Source organism: Benincasa hispida, chromosome 12, assembly GCF_009727055.1.
Source record: "Benincasa hispida cultivar B227 chromosome 12, ASM972705v1, whole genome shotgun sequence".
Classification (NCBI taxonomy): Eukaryota; Viridiplantae; Streptophyta; class Magnoliopsida; order Cucurbitales; family Cucurbitaceae; genus Benincasa; species Benincasa hispida.
Window position 1 is genome coordinate 1,262,656 of NC_052360.1, and position 15,043 is coordinate 1,277,698.

The 15,043-nt window shown below is 40.6% G+C and overlaps 1 protein-coding gene across 3 annotated transcripts in view; it reads right to left on the reverse strand.

Moving 5' to 3' along the window:
- The window catches only part of LOC120068002 (HEAT repeat-containing protein 6), a 67,849-nt gene extending 53,972 nt beyond the window's left edge, over positions 1 to 13,877 (reverse strand). For all 3 annotated transcript variants that reach the window (XR_005479066.1, XM_039019661.1, XM_039019660.1), the window contains exons 1-7: positions 13,525 to 13,877; positions 13,341 to 13,436; positions 11,956 to 12,119; positions 11,201 to 11,474; positions 10,061 to 10,128; positions 9,286 to 9,355; positions 8,842 to 9,201 (exon numbers count right to left, since the gene is read on the reverse strand). Coding sequence is in view for 2 of the 3 variants with exons in the window: in XM_039019661.1 (XP_038875589.1) it covers positions 8,842 to 9,201; positions 9,286 to 9,355; positions 10,061 to 10,128; positions 11,201 to 11,474; positions 11,956 to 12,119; positions 13,341 to 13,436; positions 13,525 to 13,701 (1,209 nt within the window). In the remaining variant the exon portion in view is untranslated. The remainder of the gene's footprint in view (positions 1 to 8,841; positions 9,202 to 9,285; positions 9,356 to 10,060; positions 10,129 to 11,200; positions 11,475 to 11,955; positions 12,120 to 13,340; positions 13,437 to 13,524) is intronic.
- Positions 13,878 to 15,043: the final 1,166 nt, after the last annotated feature.

A 15,043-nucleotide genomic window follows, 5' to 3' on the forward strand; every position in this document is an offset into this window, starting at 1 on the left:
TGTAAGAGAACGATACCAGGGTTATGTTGTTGGATTAGCTTTTTAACCATAGCCTGTTTCTTCCAAAAATAGAGGCCACGAACATTCCATGTTAAGATTTTCATTAGGTATCCGAAGTACCCTCCCTGATAGCCAATGTGGCTGATTTATCATAATGAATCGATGAATATAAGCCTTGGAGATCTCTTTGTAACTTTGGTTTCTTTGCTGTGGTGGATAAGGATTTTTTAATTTTGATGGGTGGGGGTGGGGGAAGAGGTGGGATGGCCATAACATAAAGACCATGGGTTGATAAAAGGGAGGCCAAATCTCGAAGGCTAAAAGGTAAGGGGAGAGTTTAGTGGTTTCAGTCGATTTATAAGAAGGGGAGGAAAGGAGCAAGGGTCTGGTGGTTCAATGGCCTGAGTGAAAGGCTGAAATTTGGTGCAGATGTTGTTGTAATATCAATGTGAGATTCATCAAGATGATCTCCAAAAACAGTCATGTTAAATGAGTGGGTGGTAAATTCAATGTCTTAAGAAGGGCTAGAAAGATAACCTTCAGTATCAGAACCAGCAAAAGGAATGTTTGCGTGAGTAGTTAAGGTGGAATAATTGTTGTCGACGTGGAGTGTGGTGTGGCCTTCACAAAATTTAACAGAAGAGAGAGGGTTGGGAAAAAGAAGGGAATGTCGATTTTGTGGGGCTAGGGTTTTGAATTTGGAAAGTGAAAGAAGAGGACGGTCCAGTGTGGGGGTCCACGAGCTGATTTGGCAGAGTGGGTAAGTCCATAGGTTGATTTGGCAAATTGGGTGGGTTTAAATGCTCCATTAAATCTGGAGATTTGGTCAAATGCGCCTGAGAAAGAGAGAGAGAGATCAACCGACTTAATGGAAATAAATTCGAGTGATTTACCTTTTTCATTCATCTGAGAATCAAGGAGATTTTTATTCTCATCAATCGTGACATCAATGCTCAATTTCAGCGGCAATTTTCCGTCTCTCCGACGGCCATGATCGCTAACAACCAAGGCTTGAATTCAGACTGTAATATTCATACCGGCCAGCTCCAAAGGAAGGTGAATCTCGTGTGGAATGAAACCCCAATAGTTCTGTTTGACCTTTAACCACGCAAATGTGAGGTTCAAACCTCTCTCCGTTCGGTTTGAAGGCTGGTGGTCTAAAAGGTCCTGTGTTCCAACCCTTGCAATATTATTTTCTCCCCAATTAATATTGACTTCCACTTTTGCATATACCAAGCACATAAGTGAAAGGGAGTGTTATATGATATAATATTAAATTTGCCTTCACAATCAGTGATTTAACAAATACATTATTTTTTCACAAAAGTTTAGGATTTATTATGCTTTTTAATACATTCTTTGTTCCCAAAAGTTTATGGGTAAATTAGGGTTGTTCACTTCGTTTTTATTATATATGTAGATTTAATTATATATCATCTACCATTCCCCCTCACTTGTGGGCTTGAAATATGAAGAAAGCCCAACAAGTGGAAATCAATATTAATTGGGGAGGAAACAACATTACCAAGGTTTGAACACAGGACCTCCTAAACCAACATGCTCCAATACCATCCTAAATCACCAATTGACCTAAAAGCTTAAGCTGATGAGTGAAGACAGATTTAATTACATATCATCTAACAATATAAAAGGTGTAATCTTTAGTAGAAAATGTAATGTAAGGGTTTTCTTTGTCCTTAAACTTCATGGTATCAGAGCTAAACTCTAGTCGTCAACCTTAACTATCGGAATCCTAGTCGCCGGTGTCGATCATCATCTCTCACAAGTGCATCCTCTTTTCGGCAACATCCCCATCAATAATGTCGTCTTAGTCATCGCTCGTTGAACATTGTTGATACTTCAACTTCATATCCTTCTTCTTGTCACTTATTCATTAACCAGTGTTTGTGTGTTGCAGTCATTACCTTCATTTTCAAGTTGTTTTTCGTCATCTACATTGTTGGCATATCTGTTGTCTTAGTGGAGAAAATTTAAGCATGGCGATTGAGCCAACTCCCAACCAAGTAGAAGCACCACAAAACACTATTGATCAGAGTGTAGGGTAATGGCACAAAGCTTGGCACCTAACATAGAAATGAAGCCCTTTATAGTAGACTTCTGAGCATGACATCACATAACGGGAAATGAAGCCTTGTTTTGGAATTATCTCGCTAGCACTTGCACAAGTAATTCTTTTGTGAAATTGTGGATGGCTCTTAGTCAAAAACTGCTAGGACACGTTCATTTCAAGTCACTCAAAATTTAATTATCTAAACTTTGTTTTACATGTGCCAGACTTGGATCCTAAGTTGGTCTCAATATATGAGCTAAGGACCTGAACTGTGTAACTAAATTTTATTCAAACTTATGTTGTTTTCCGAATTTGGAATCGAGGAAGATGGTTGGTAGTGCAAAACTTTGTTTAAGGCTCTATCTTCTCAATAATGATCAAGCCTCAAACCTTCATAAGCAAGCTCATTTAAACTTTCATATTTGTCTTCCTCTGTTCCTACTACCCAACTCAATTTATCTGTCAATAAAGATAGTGAAATTATGTTGTATGTTGTTCCACTATTAGTTAAGTCATCCTAGTTTGTTTGTATATTTCCAAACTGTTCCCCAATCCTACAAATAAAAGTACAACCCTTGTTCAACTGTGAGATTTGTTATTGCCAAGTGTAACGGTCATGCTTGTCCAGGGCCTGTTGCCCATGGGCGCATGCCCAATCCAACCCCCTTCTAGCTTACTTTCATATCCTGTATTGTATTAGTGTAGTTAGCTTGCTTTCTTTACATTTTCATTGTAAGTGACCACTCGCCCTTTTGCATATGCAAGGGCGCCAGTTGGCTTTTTGTTCAGAATGCACTATATGGGGATAAGACTAACCATCATTTCCTCATACCCGGAGTAGTACTCTATAAAGCCGTTGTTGTTGCTTATTGCTTTCTAGTCTACTACAATCTTTCTTCTTTATTCACACTCACAAATCTTCTTACGAAAACCTTTTCTCTAAACCCGTTTTCTAAAACCGTTTTCCCTAAAACGGGGGTGGAGGTTGCAAGAGGCACTCGGTGTGCCATCGGCAGTTCGTAATCGAGTTGGCTGGCTTGTTCGTGAGCGGGAACAAGTGCCGCACAATCGCTAAGGAGAGCTTCCGAAAGAACGATTGTGACAGTTGGTATCAGAGCCAAGTTGGCTTATAGAGGAAAGATCAGTGATCATGTCGGCGACGAAGAACCTGAACAAGTCCCATGTGGACAGATTAGTAGAGATGGAAGAACAAATGCTCTACCTGAGAGAGGTCCCAGATAATGTTCGTTTCCTTGAGACTCGGCTACAAGAAGTTGCCGAGAAAGCCAATGGAATTGATGCGGTGGTAGGCCGCCTAGATGGATTACCCGTCAGAGAATTGATGATGAGGGTAGAGACCCTCGAGACCAAGACAGTACGATCCGGCAGCTTTGAACGAGGCGATAGCTCCTCGGGCTCTGTTGCCCACATAGAGGAGCGTGTCGAAGAGCTGGACAGCTCCAAAAAGCAATACTTCAGATGGTAACCGATTTATCTGAAGACTTTCGATCGGCCCTGGATGTCGTCAGAGCCGAGATAGCGGATGTGAGTGCTAGAGTGAATTCACCATCCGAGCGGTAGGGAACCAAGCCCCACCTGGGGAGCAATGGCAGTGAGCCGAATAAAAATCCCAGAACTGAAACCCTTCTGTGGGGTGCGAGAAGCGAAAGCCCTGGAAAATTTATCTTCGACCTTGAGCAATACTTCAAGGCGACGAACACAGTGACTGAAGAGTTGAAAGTCACAATAGCAACGATGCATCTAGTTGAAGATGCGAAAATTGTGGTGGAGATCACGATTTACAGACATACAGGAAGGACGGTGCACTATTGATACTTGGGATAGATTGAAAACAGAAACTTCGTTCGCAGTTCTCCCTGAAAATGTCGAGATCTGGCTCGACGAAAACTTCGAGAGCTAAAGCAAACAGGTAACATCAGGGACTATGTAAAACAGTTTGCAGGACTCATGTTGGACATACGAGATATGTCTGAAAAAGACAAGGTCTTTTGCTTTGTGGAAGGGCTGAAACCGTGGGCAAAATCAAAACTATATGAACAGAGAGTACAGGATCTCCCCTCTGCCTAAGCGGCAGCTGAACAGCTGTACGACCTTAGCACTGACTCACAAGATGTGAGGAAACAATCAACTTCCTCCAATGGGGGAAACAGAAACAGCCGGTTCCAGTCCTCCCAGACCTGGGGGAGGAGACAAGAACACAGGGGGGACCGTAAATCATCCCAACCGAGATCAGGAAACAACTGGCGGGGGCCGCCACAACAGCATAACAATTACAATCGCCCCTATCTTGTTTCATATGTAGAGGGCCACACAGGGCGGGCGAATGTCCAAATCGAACTGCGTTCAATGCTTTTCAAGCCACATTGGCCTCTACCTCCGAAGACAAGGCTGAACTGGAAGAGACGGTAACTGAGCCAGTGGCAGAAATTGAGAATCCCAGGATGGGGGCATTGAAATTCCTATCTGCACTTCAGAAGAATATGGGAAAGGCGACGGAGCCACTAGAGAAAGGTCTCATGTATGTGGACGCTTGGGTCAACCAAAGATCGGCCAAAACCATGGTTGACTCTGGGGCTACCCATAACTTCATGGCTGAAGAGAAAGCTCGCCGCCTGAACTTGAATTGGGAAAGAGATGCAGGGAAGATGAAAGCTGTGAATTCCGCAGCCCTACCAATTACGGGGATAGCGAAGAGAACTCCGGTGAAGTTAGGAGATTGGAAGGGCTTCGTTGACTTCGTAATTGTCAAGATGGATGATTTCGACGTGGTACTGGGAATGGAATTTCTGCTTGAACATAAAGTCATACCAATGCCCCTTGCCAAATGCTTAGTCATTACCGGATCTACACCCACCGTAGTCCAACCAGTATCAAGCAGCCAAATGGGGTGAGAATGATCTCAGCCCTCCAATTGAAGAGGGGCCTGGCCCACGACGAACCCACGTTCATGCCATCCCGATAGAATCAGTTGAGTCCACTGAAGAGGAGATCCCCCAAGACGTTCTATTTGTCTTGGAAGAGTATCGGGACGTCATGCCGAAAAGCCTGCCCAAGTCCTTACCCCCACGAAGGGGGATTGACCATGAGATTGAGTTGTTGCTAGGGGCAAAGCCGCCTGCCAAGAATGCATATCGGATGGCCCCGCCAGAATTGGCTGAGCTTCGGAAACAGTTAGACGAGTTGTTAGAGGCAGGATTTATTAGACCGGCAAAGGCTCCTTATGGAGCCCCAGTACTGTTCCAGAAGAAGAAGGATTGGAGCCTCCGGTTGTGCATCGACTATCGGCCTTGAATAAGCTCACAGTCCGCAACAAATATCCCCTTCCTATCATCACTGACTTATTTGATCAGCTTCACGGTGCTAATATTTCTCGAAGCTGGACCTACGGTCTGGATATTATCAGGTTCGAATTGCTGAAGGAGACGAACCCAAGACGACCTGTGTCACGAGATATGGAGCCTTCGAATTCCTCGTGATGCCCTTTGGCCTCACCAATGCTCCAGCAACGTTCTGTACCCTAATGAACCAAGTGTTTCACGAATACCTCGACAAATTCGTCATAGTATATCTTGATGACATTGTGGTCTATAGTGCCTCGTTGGAGGACCATCGACGTCACCTCCAACTAGTCTTTGAAAAGCTGAGGAGAAATCAGTTGTATGTAAAGAGAGAGAAGTGCTCCTTTGCCCAAGAGCGCATAAATTTCCTCGGCCACGTGATTGAGTGTGGTCGGATTGGTATGGAAGAGGGCAAGGTGGCCGCAATTAGAGACTGGAGGGTACCATCATCCGTGACCGAACTACGATCCTTCCTCGGACTAGCCAACTACTATAGGCGGTTCGTAGAAGGATTCTCGAGAAGAACAGGGCCATTAACCGAACTGTTGAAGAAGGATAGCCAATGGAGCTGGACTCCCGAATGTCAGGCCGCCTTTGAGGGCCTGAAGAAAGTGATGATTGAGGGGCCGGTCCTCGGAATTGCCGACGTGACCAAGCCATTTGAAGTAGAGACTGATGCTTCTGACTTCGCGTTGGGCGGTGTTCTCCTCCAAGACGGACACTCCATCGCGTATGAGAGTAGAAAACTAAATGATGCCGAACGGAGGTATGCCGCCTCCGAGAAAGAGATGTTAGCAGTAGTTCACTGCTTGAGGGCCTGGAGACAGTATCTCTTGGGGGCCAAGTTCGTGGTCAAGACCGACAATAACTCCATTTGTCACTTCTTCAACCAACCGAAGTTGTCGTCGAAACAGGCACGGTGGCAGGAATGTCTAGCGGAGTTCGACTTCCAATTCGAACATAGACCGGGGAAAAGCAACCAAGCGGCTGACGCTCTTAGCCAAAAGAGCGAACATGCGGCCCTGTGCATGTTCGCCCGCCTACAAGCAAGTACGTTGAGTGCAACAGTACGAGAAACTGTCAAAACTCACTTGACAAATGATACAGCGGCGCAGGCCATCTTACAGTGGCCAGAGAGGGGAAGACACGCCAGTTCTGGGTGGAAGATGATCTACTATACACCAAAGGCAATCGCCTCTACATCCCCAGATCCGGGGAGTTACGAAGGTCGCTGATGAAGGAGTGTCACGACACACCGTGGGCAGGACATAATGGTTGGCAGAGGACTTATGCCCTTCTGAAGCAAGGCTACTATTGGCCAAGTCTTCGAGACGATGTCATGCAATTTACCAAACTTGCCTTGTCTGCCAACAAGATAAGGTTGAAAGGCGAAATTAGCGGGTCTGCTGGAACCCCTACCTGTGCCCTCTAGACCGTGGGAGAGTGTGTCTCTCGACTTCATCACCCATTTGCCCAAGGTGGGAGAGTTTGAATCGGTCCTTGTTATCATCGACCGGTTCTCGAAATATGCCACGTTCGTCCCAACGCCGAAAATGTGCACAACCGTGATGACTGCTCAGCTGTTCTTCAAACACATCGTGAAATTATGGGGTGTCCCCATGAGCATTGTTAGCGATGCGGACGGAAGATTCACTGGGACATTCTGGACAGAATTGTTCAGAATATTGGGATCATCACTGAATATCTCTCTAGCTATCATCCCCAAACTGACGGTCAGACGGAACGCTTCAACAGTATGCTCGAGGAATATCTGCGTCACTTTATCGACGCTAGGCAGAAGAACTGGGTCCAGTTGTTAGATGTGGCTCAATTCAGTGCCGCACAATCGCTAAGAGAAGCTTCCGAAAGAGCGATTGTGACACCAAGCATACTAGAAATTCTTATCCATGGACCGCATATAAGCCTCCAAGTTCCCTTTCCACTGATCCATAACGATGGATGAGGTTCTTCAATAATCGAAAACATCTCTGGGGCTAGATGGTTTGTTTCATCCGTTAATGATCATGCACAGGCTAGATGGGTCTTCTCAATGAAAGAAAAAATGTAAGCCTCAACAAATTTTCAAGCAATTCAGTAGAATGGTAAAAAAATTAGTGTCCTCAAAACAAACAATGTGAAAGAAGTTCTTAGTTCATCCTATGGTGCTTACCTATCATACCAAAGAATTATTAATCTTAGCTCTTGTGTGGCTAAATGCAAGAATCACCATCTCCTTGAAGTCACTCGATGATTGAAACTTTCTACTAATATTGTTGTATTGGGGAGAGCTAATGCTCATGGTCACATACTTAATAAATCATATGTCTTCTCATGTTCTGAACTTCTCCACTCCTCGTAAGGGCTTTCTTTCAAACATTTCCTCCATCTCCAAGTTCAGTCCCTGATTTGCTCATTCTCTATGAAGAAAATGTTTGAGTATATTTGGCTTATGTTTGGCATGTGGTAGAAAGTGCAGCACCATGGTTCAGGAGGTGCTCTTGAATCCCCTATTTATAGATAAAAAGGGAAAGTTTAGTGGCAGTCTTGTTCCTTCGTTGCATTGCGGAAAATTTGGCTTGAGAAAAATGGCATAATTTTAAGGGAGGTCGAAAGATCTAAGGAAGAGGTTTGGGAGGTCGTTAAGTATATTGCATCCTTATGGATGTTTATTACTTGTCCTTTTTGCAATTATGACCTTGGTTTGATCTTGTTGGATTGGAGTTCATCTTTTTGGCTAGTGTTTGGACTCTTTTCTTTTTTTCATTCGTTTTTTGTATTTCATTGTACATCCTCTTATTTTTTTCTAAATGAAAGTTCAGTTTCTTAAAAAAATAAAATAAAATAAAGAGAGAGTCATTATGGGGATAAGACCAGAGGAGAGACCCATTCTAATATATCATGATCCAAGAATTTTCTCCTTAAATCAAGAAATAACACGGAAAATTAAATTGGTCCTCAGAGTCTTCAATGGTAGCATGTTTCACATAGAAAGAGAATCATAAAGCCTAAGAAAAACAGGCCCATTACCAATCCACCAATCCAACCAAAAATGAGGGGATTTACCATTGTTGACAAATGATGTAGATTCTAGAGTCAATCGAGTTTTTGAACTTAAGAGATAAAATATATATTGCCATAAGGATACTAAACCGGCCTATAGAGAGATTACTCTGCCTAGGAGGTTAGAAAAACTTCGTACAGTCTAAGTTGAGGAAGATTTTCATTATCAGTACCAAGCTCACACCATTTTGCAAACCCACAGCAAGAGAAAAATTGCTACTCATGGAAGATAGATCTGATTAGCCGGAGGAAGAAAAATTATGGATATGGATCACTGAAGCAACGGAGTTTTCATAGATAAGTAAAAACAACACAGAACAAGATCAAATGGATCATCTCTTTCTGAGTTACCTGTATACAAAGAATAGCAGCAACCCGAACCTTGCCATTCTGAATGATGTCAGCATCTCTGCCTGGCCCGTCACTGTCATGATCAGAATCTGAAGATATCAAATCACAGTTAAGAGACTCTGCAGCCATTGAACTCTGCAAATTTTGAGCATTGGCCTGCTTCTTATTTAAATTTTCTCTTCTCCGCATGTGAGGGGGCCTATATGCATTATGATTTTCCTTTTTTGGTTCCTCCAAACCAGACTTGGTACTAGTCAAACTAGGTTCTTTCCCTTGATTACCAACTGAACAAGCAAGCAGGGGCCTATTAGAAAACCCATACGCAAAGAACATGCGCAATGCTGCTACAAAAGCTGACACCTGAAAGAAAAATAACGTAAAAAAAGATGCTTCAGTAAGTAAGCAATCTCAATTTAGGTCTCGAAGTGTAGTTTTATTCCTTACATGGTCAGAAAGGGAGCCTTTGGGTTCTGCTATAACCAAATGAAGACATCTCAGAAGAGACAGATAGTACCTGCAGAACAGAAAACACCAACGCATGAATCATTCTTTTTTTTAATAAGAAACCAAGCTTAGTTACAAGGCAAACAAAAAAGAACCCCCGAGAAACAACCAAACCCCCTCCCAAATACAAAAAGGGGTTTGTTTCACTAATTTGAAAATGGGCCAAGATAAGGGATTACAATTTCTCACTAGGAAAGGTGGATGATGGGGTAAGCAAATGCTTGTTTCATGCAGTTTAAATTGAAACTCTTGGATAAAGTTGAAGCAAAACGGAATGCAAAACGCATAAACTCTAATAAAGCCAATGAAATGGCTGTTGCCTGGGTAAATGATGTAAGCCTTAGGGACTTCATTATGTACTCGTGATAAGTTTCTTATTTTAATTTGTTAAATCATCGATTGAAGCTTTTGAGTGAAGGTAAATTTAATATTATATCATCTCACACTCCCCCTCACTTGTGGGCTTGAAATGTGTAAAGAACCCCAATTAGTGGAAATCAATATTTATTCGGAGGAAATAAGATTATAGAGTTTTGAGCACATAACCTCCTAGACCACCTACTCTAATTCCATGTTAAATACCCAAAAGCTTAAGCTGATGGATGAAGGCAAATTTAATATTATATTATCTAACATAATTGATGAATCAAAAGTAACATATCTCTCTAAAGATAATGAACACTTATGATATTAAAACATTGTTGAAGCTGTATACCTGGACATCACATTGTCTTCAACAAGTAAGCTAGTAGATGCCAAGAAATCCATTAATTTTCGAATAACCTATGAACAAAAGAATCAAGCTCAACAAGTTATCTGCAGTATTGAAGGTTACCATGCCAGCTGAAATATTTTACATTTATCGCAAAACTGTTAAGATTAACAATTATAAGATTACATCTTGAATTCAATGTAGAGGAAGTTGTTCGACTTGATTAGGTTGTGGTGTTACATTCTTTTAAAGGAAGGCAACAAAAGAGTTCTGATTTAGCATGCAGAGTTTTTCTTTGAGCAGTTTGGTTTATGCTTTGCTAGGCATAGGGGATGCAAGGAAATAATTGAGAAGATCCTTTCATTCATCAGCCCTTTTGCAAGAAAAGGAGATTTACATGACTCGGGATGTGTTGTTTTACAGGGTTTTGGAGACAAAGCAATGGTGAAACTTTTAAAGACTTGAGAAAACTTTGTATGATGTTCGGTCTCTCATTCAGTTCTATGTTATTTTGTAAAAGGCAGTAACGAAGTCCTTTTATAATTATCCATTAAGGGGTTTGAGTTGGTTATTATAGTATATGGGTTATAATGGTCTACAAAGTATAATAGTTTTTGTTTAGAATGCATTTTAGTAGGATTATAATAGTTTGTGTTTAAAGTGCAGACTATTTTAGTCTTGGTAAGAAATAGTAAACATTGTCACAAAGAGGGAAAGAGATGATGAGTAGGAGTAACAAAGAGGAATCTTAAATAGTAATATAGTAGTTAATGTAAGGTTATAATAATTGAAAACACCAACCATTATAATTGGTGTCCCAAACATGAAATAGGCAATAGCCCAATCCACCTACTTGAAGTTGGGGGTGTTGGTCTTATTTAACTTGACTGAAGACCTTTTTTGTTGTTTACCTCCTTTTCTGTGGATTGTCATTTTTGTGTGCCCCATTTTTTTTCTTTTTTCTTTTTTTATTCTTTCCTCAATGAAAGTTTTGATTATTCATCCAAATAATAATAATAATACACTATTTTCTTATTGGCTAACTGCCTATATATTGCTTGCAAAGCATTCAAATTAAATATATCTCAATTTTCCTACAAATGCATATACGAAAAACCAGGAAGGTAGCAGAATTGTTTCTACCTGAATTGTTGACTTCCAAACATCAACTGGAAAATATGACCCCAGACTTGTGATGGCCTGACTAAGTAGATCAAAGGCTACGGCCTGAACATCCCATAAACTATTACATTTGGGTACACTTTTCACAACTTCAGCAGTACAACCATGTCTAATGATTGAATTTGACGAGGGGAATACTGCCGATTGAGAGCCAGTAATCACAGAAAGCAAGAACTTTGAGAGCTGAATATCTTCTGCTGGTAAGAACTTGCGCTGTTGTAAACAGATGACGTGTCTGCCAAAAAAAGGTAGACAATTAATTATGTCCACAAAAGGGAAAACAAGGTACCAGATATAAAACATCAAATCATGACCAAACAACAACTTTGAACCTCTATAGTACAAGAAATCCCAAGAGAAGCTATGAAGTGTGCATTCATGATTCAACCAAACAGCAGCTAAGGCTTCCCTTCTATATTCAAAAATTACCTTATTTCTCTTTCCATATGCACCAAAAAGATTATCAAAAACCACCATGAATTAATTTTTCCCCTCATTCATCTTTAGGAACTCTTTCTCTATAACACGAAAACCTCCAGATACTTTGGGTAACCAACCTAGCTACTAATACTATACAGATCTCATCAAATTCACTCAGATGAGCAAACATCACTTTGGCCCCAAATGACAAAAATACTGACCCAGTGGGCAGCAGTGAAAGAAGCAAGAAAGAGTAGTATTTCCCCAAGCTAACAGAGGAGAAAAGGGAAGCTAACCTTACAATCTCCAGAGATTCCAAGACAGGCCTGATTAGAGCATAATTTCCTGGAATATTGAGCTTTCCAAGTAGGATTTGGATCACATCTCCAAAATATCGAATGAGCAGGTTCCAAGATGAAGAACTAAATTCAAGAGCAACTTGATGAGAAATACCGTGGATCTGCATTGGGTGCAAGAATATTAATAATTAGAGGAAACTGAGAATTCAGAAGAGCATTGGCAGGGCCAGAACCACATAAAGACAGCAAGGTTATCCCCATTGAAAAACATTTATGTTTAAAAAATGCACTACTTGAATTCTTTGTCATGCAGAAATGTAGATATTTGAACTACTATATTTTACTTGATTATAGTAATTTAAACCTTAACTTTAGCAGGCCGCTTGTTTATGAAATATGTTCAATGTGTGTTACACACATTTTCTCAGTGACTTTAAATGCAAATCATCTTCCATATAGATATACAATGAAGCTTTCCACTATATTCAACCTGTCTGAAGTCAGACAAAATATCTTCCCACTAAATATTCAACTTTCACATACATAGTTATTATGACGAGGAATGAAACTAAACCGACAGTGTGAATTTGCATGTCTCAAACAGCATTTGGCATTTGATGATGAACTTGCATCACATCAAGTAGAGACCATCAAGTTTGTTTGGTCCCTTGCTAGATTCTATGTTTCTTTGTGGGCTTCAGTTACAAAACATTTTTTGTAATTATTCTCTTAACTATATTTCACTTGATTGGAGGCCTTTTTGTAGGTAGCCTCCTCTCTTTTATGGGCTTCCCCTTTTTTTATTCCGGTGTATTCTTTCCTCTTTTTTCTTTTTCTTTTTTTTTTTTTTCCTCAATAAAAATGTGGTTATTCATCGTTAATAACAAATTATATACATATCAAGTAGAGACTTATCAGTTCTTGAGAACGGTCACCAATAAAATTGAAGTTTCAATCACTTAACCCAATAATATTTGCTTAACCCATTGCATTCTCTAAAGTACTGATTGATAATTCATGATCTTTCAACTAAAGCTTCTTTATAATGGAATGAATTTATATATCAATCAATATTGCAATAGTGTGATATATATAATTATCCTTCCCAAAGGCTGAAACGTTAGGTCTCTCTGATAACTAGGGTAATTTTCATTTCCCAGACTTAAATCAGAAAGAATTTATTCTAATTTCTAAACATCACACAGAACCCACTTTCACACGCCAAATAGGTCTTGATCGAATTGTTGGCGTTATTCTTAACAGATGCGCGAAAATAAACTAACAGAACAAACTTCCCAATTTCATCGTTCTAGCTCTACCCCTAGGAAATTGGTCGGAAAGAAGAAAAAAGGAATAATAGAAATCGAAAATGTGAATTGCACCAGATGTATGATATCTGCGAAGACAGGGACAATGTCTTGCACGGAGTCGGAAGCAGAAGTAGCCACTTCTAAGAGAAACAGCAGATCTGATGAAACCTATGCACACAAAGAAGGAGCAACAAAACGATGTTTATGCATTGGAGAACCTCGAGTAAGATAAATAGAAGAAATGAGAAAATTGTACTTCTGGTGGAGGAAGGTAGCGCGCGGCGGCGATTAAGGAGTCGGAGTGCGAGAAGATGGTGTCGTAGAGAAGTTGGGAAATTGAGGTTGAAGAAGAGATCGATTCGTCTCTCAGAGTCAGAAACGCCGTCCTCCACGACCTTACTGAAGACGCTGAGGACGATGACGGCGTGGCCATTCCCGGCAATTAGCCTTCAACTCTTCAACTCCGGCAACTACCCTTCAACTCTTCAACTCCGGCAATTACCCTTCAACTCTTCCACTCCGGCGATGTAGTCCATCCCCGCGCTAGCGGGAAATTTTTTAATACTATGCGAACTGCAACTCTACTTTCTTTCATAATTTTCTTCAAGATTTCATTGGACGATATATTAATTTATTGTTATTTTAGTTTAGTATAATTTAATGAAATTTCTTACAAATGTAAATTTATAAATAGTTGGAAATCAAAAGTATTTATAAATTATAAAGACTAAATCAAAAAAATACTTATAAATCGGTTCTTACTCCTCCGCTGAATACCCCAATGAATGTAGCTCGTTCAAATGTTTCTTTTCTTCCAACCCCAATTTCCTAACTCTCAAACTCGATTTCCCAACCCTACGTTTCACCCTCAAATGGCCCCCCTTGTTCAACAATTTTTTAATAACCATCAATATCATTCCTATCAAACTCCAACCTATCCTAATCTTCTTCCTCGTCCCGTGTATCCTGCCTTCCCCTTATATTTTCGACCCTTCTACAGCTGCTCACCATTAAACTGAATGGCACCAATTATCTTATCTGGAAGACCCAACTGCTCAATCATGTTATTGTCAATGGGCTTGAAGGCTTTCTGGATGGCCAAGGTCCCGGTCCCCCTCAGTTTCTTGATGTGAATCAGACTCAGGACAGTGATTATTATACTTACTAGCAATGATTAAATAGAATTATGTTGGATTTACTCCTCCTTATTTAAAGAAAAAATGGATGAAATCGTGTCTTTACAAACTGCTCATGAAATCTGGGAGTCTCTTAGCCGTATGTATGACTCCAAAACCACTGTTGGGATTATGGGTCTTAAAGTTGAATTATTCAAAATAAGAAAAGATAGTTAATTTATTACTCAGTATTTGTATCAGATTAAGGAAATTGTGGATCATTTTGCTGCTATAGCGAAGCCTATTTCATATAGGGGTCATTTGGGTCACATTTTGGAAGGTCTAGTTGTTGAGTACAATGCCTTCGTCGCCTCCATATAGAACTGTGTTGATATTCCGTCTTTTGAGGATGTGTGCAGTCTTCTTCTAGCCTATGAGGCATGACTTGGAAAACAAACTTCAATTGAGCAATTAAATTTAGCCCATGCTCACTTCAGTAGTCTTTCCATTCAGCAAAATAATAAAAAGTCCCCACATAAGTTTTCCCTCAATTTTCCCTAAACTTTCCCCACCTTAAGTCCTTTTCTCCTTCCCCTATCCCCACTAACTCTCCTGGTGTCTTAGGTAGATCGCAATCTCCCTCTAATTCTCATTGGCCTT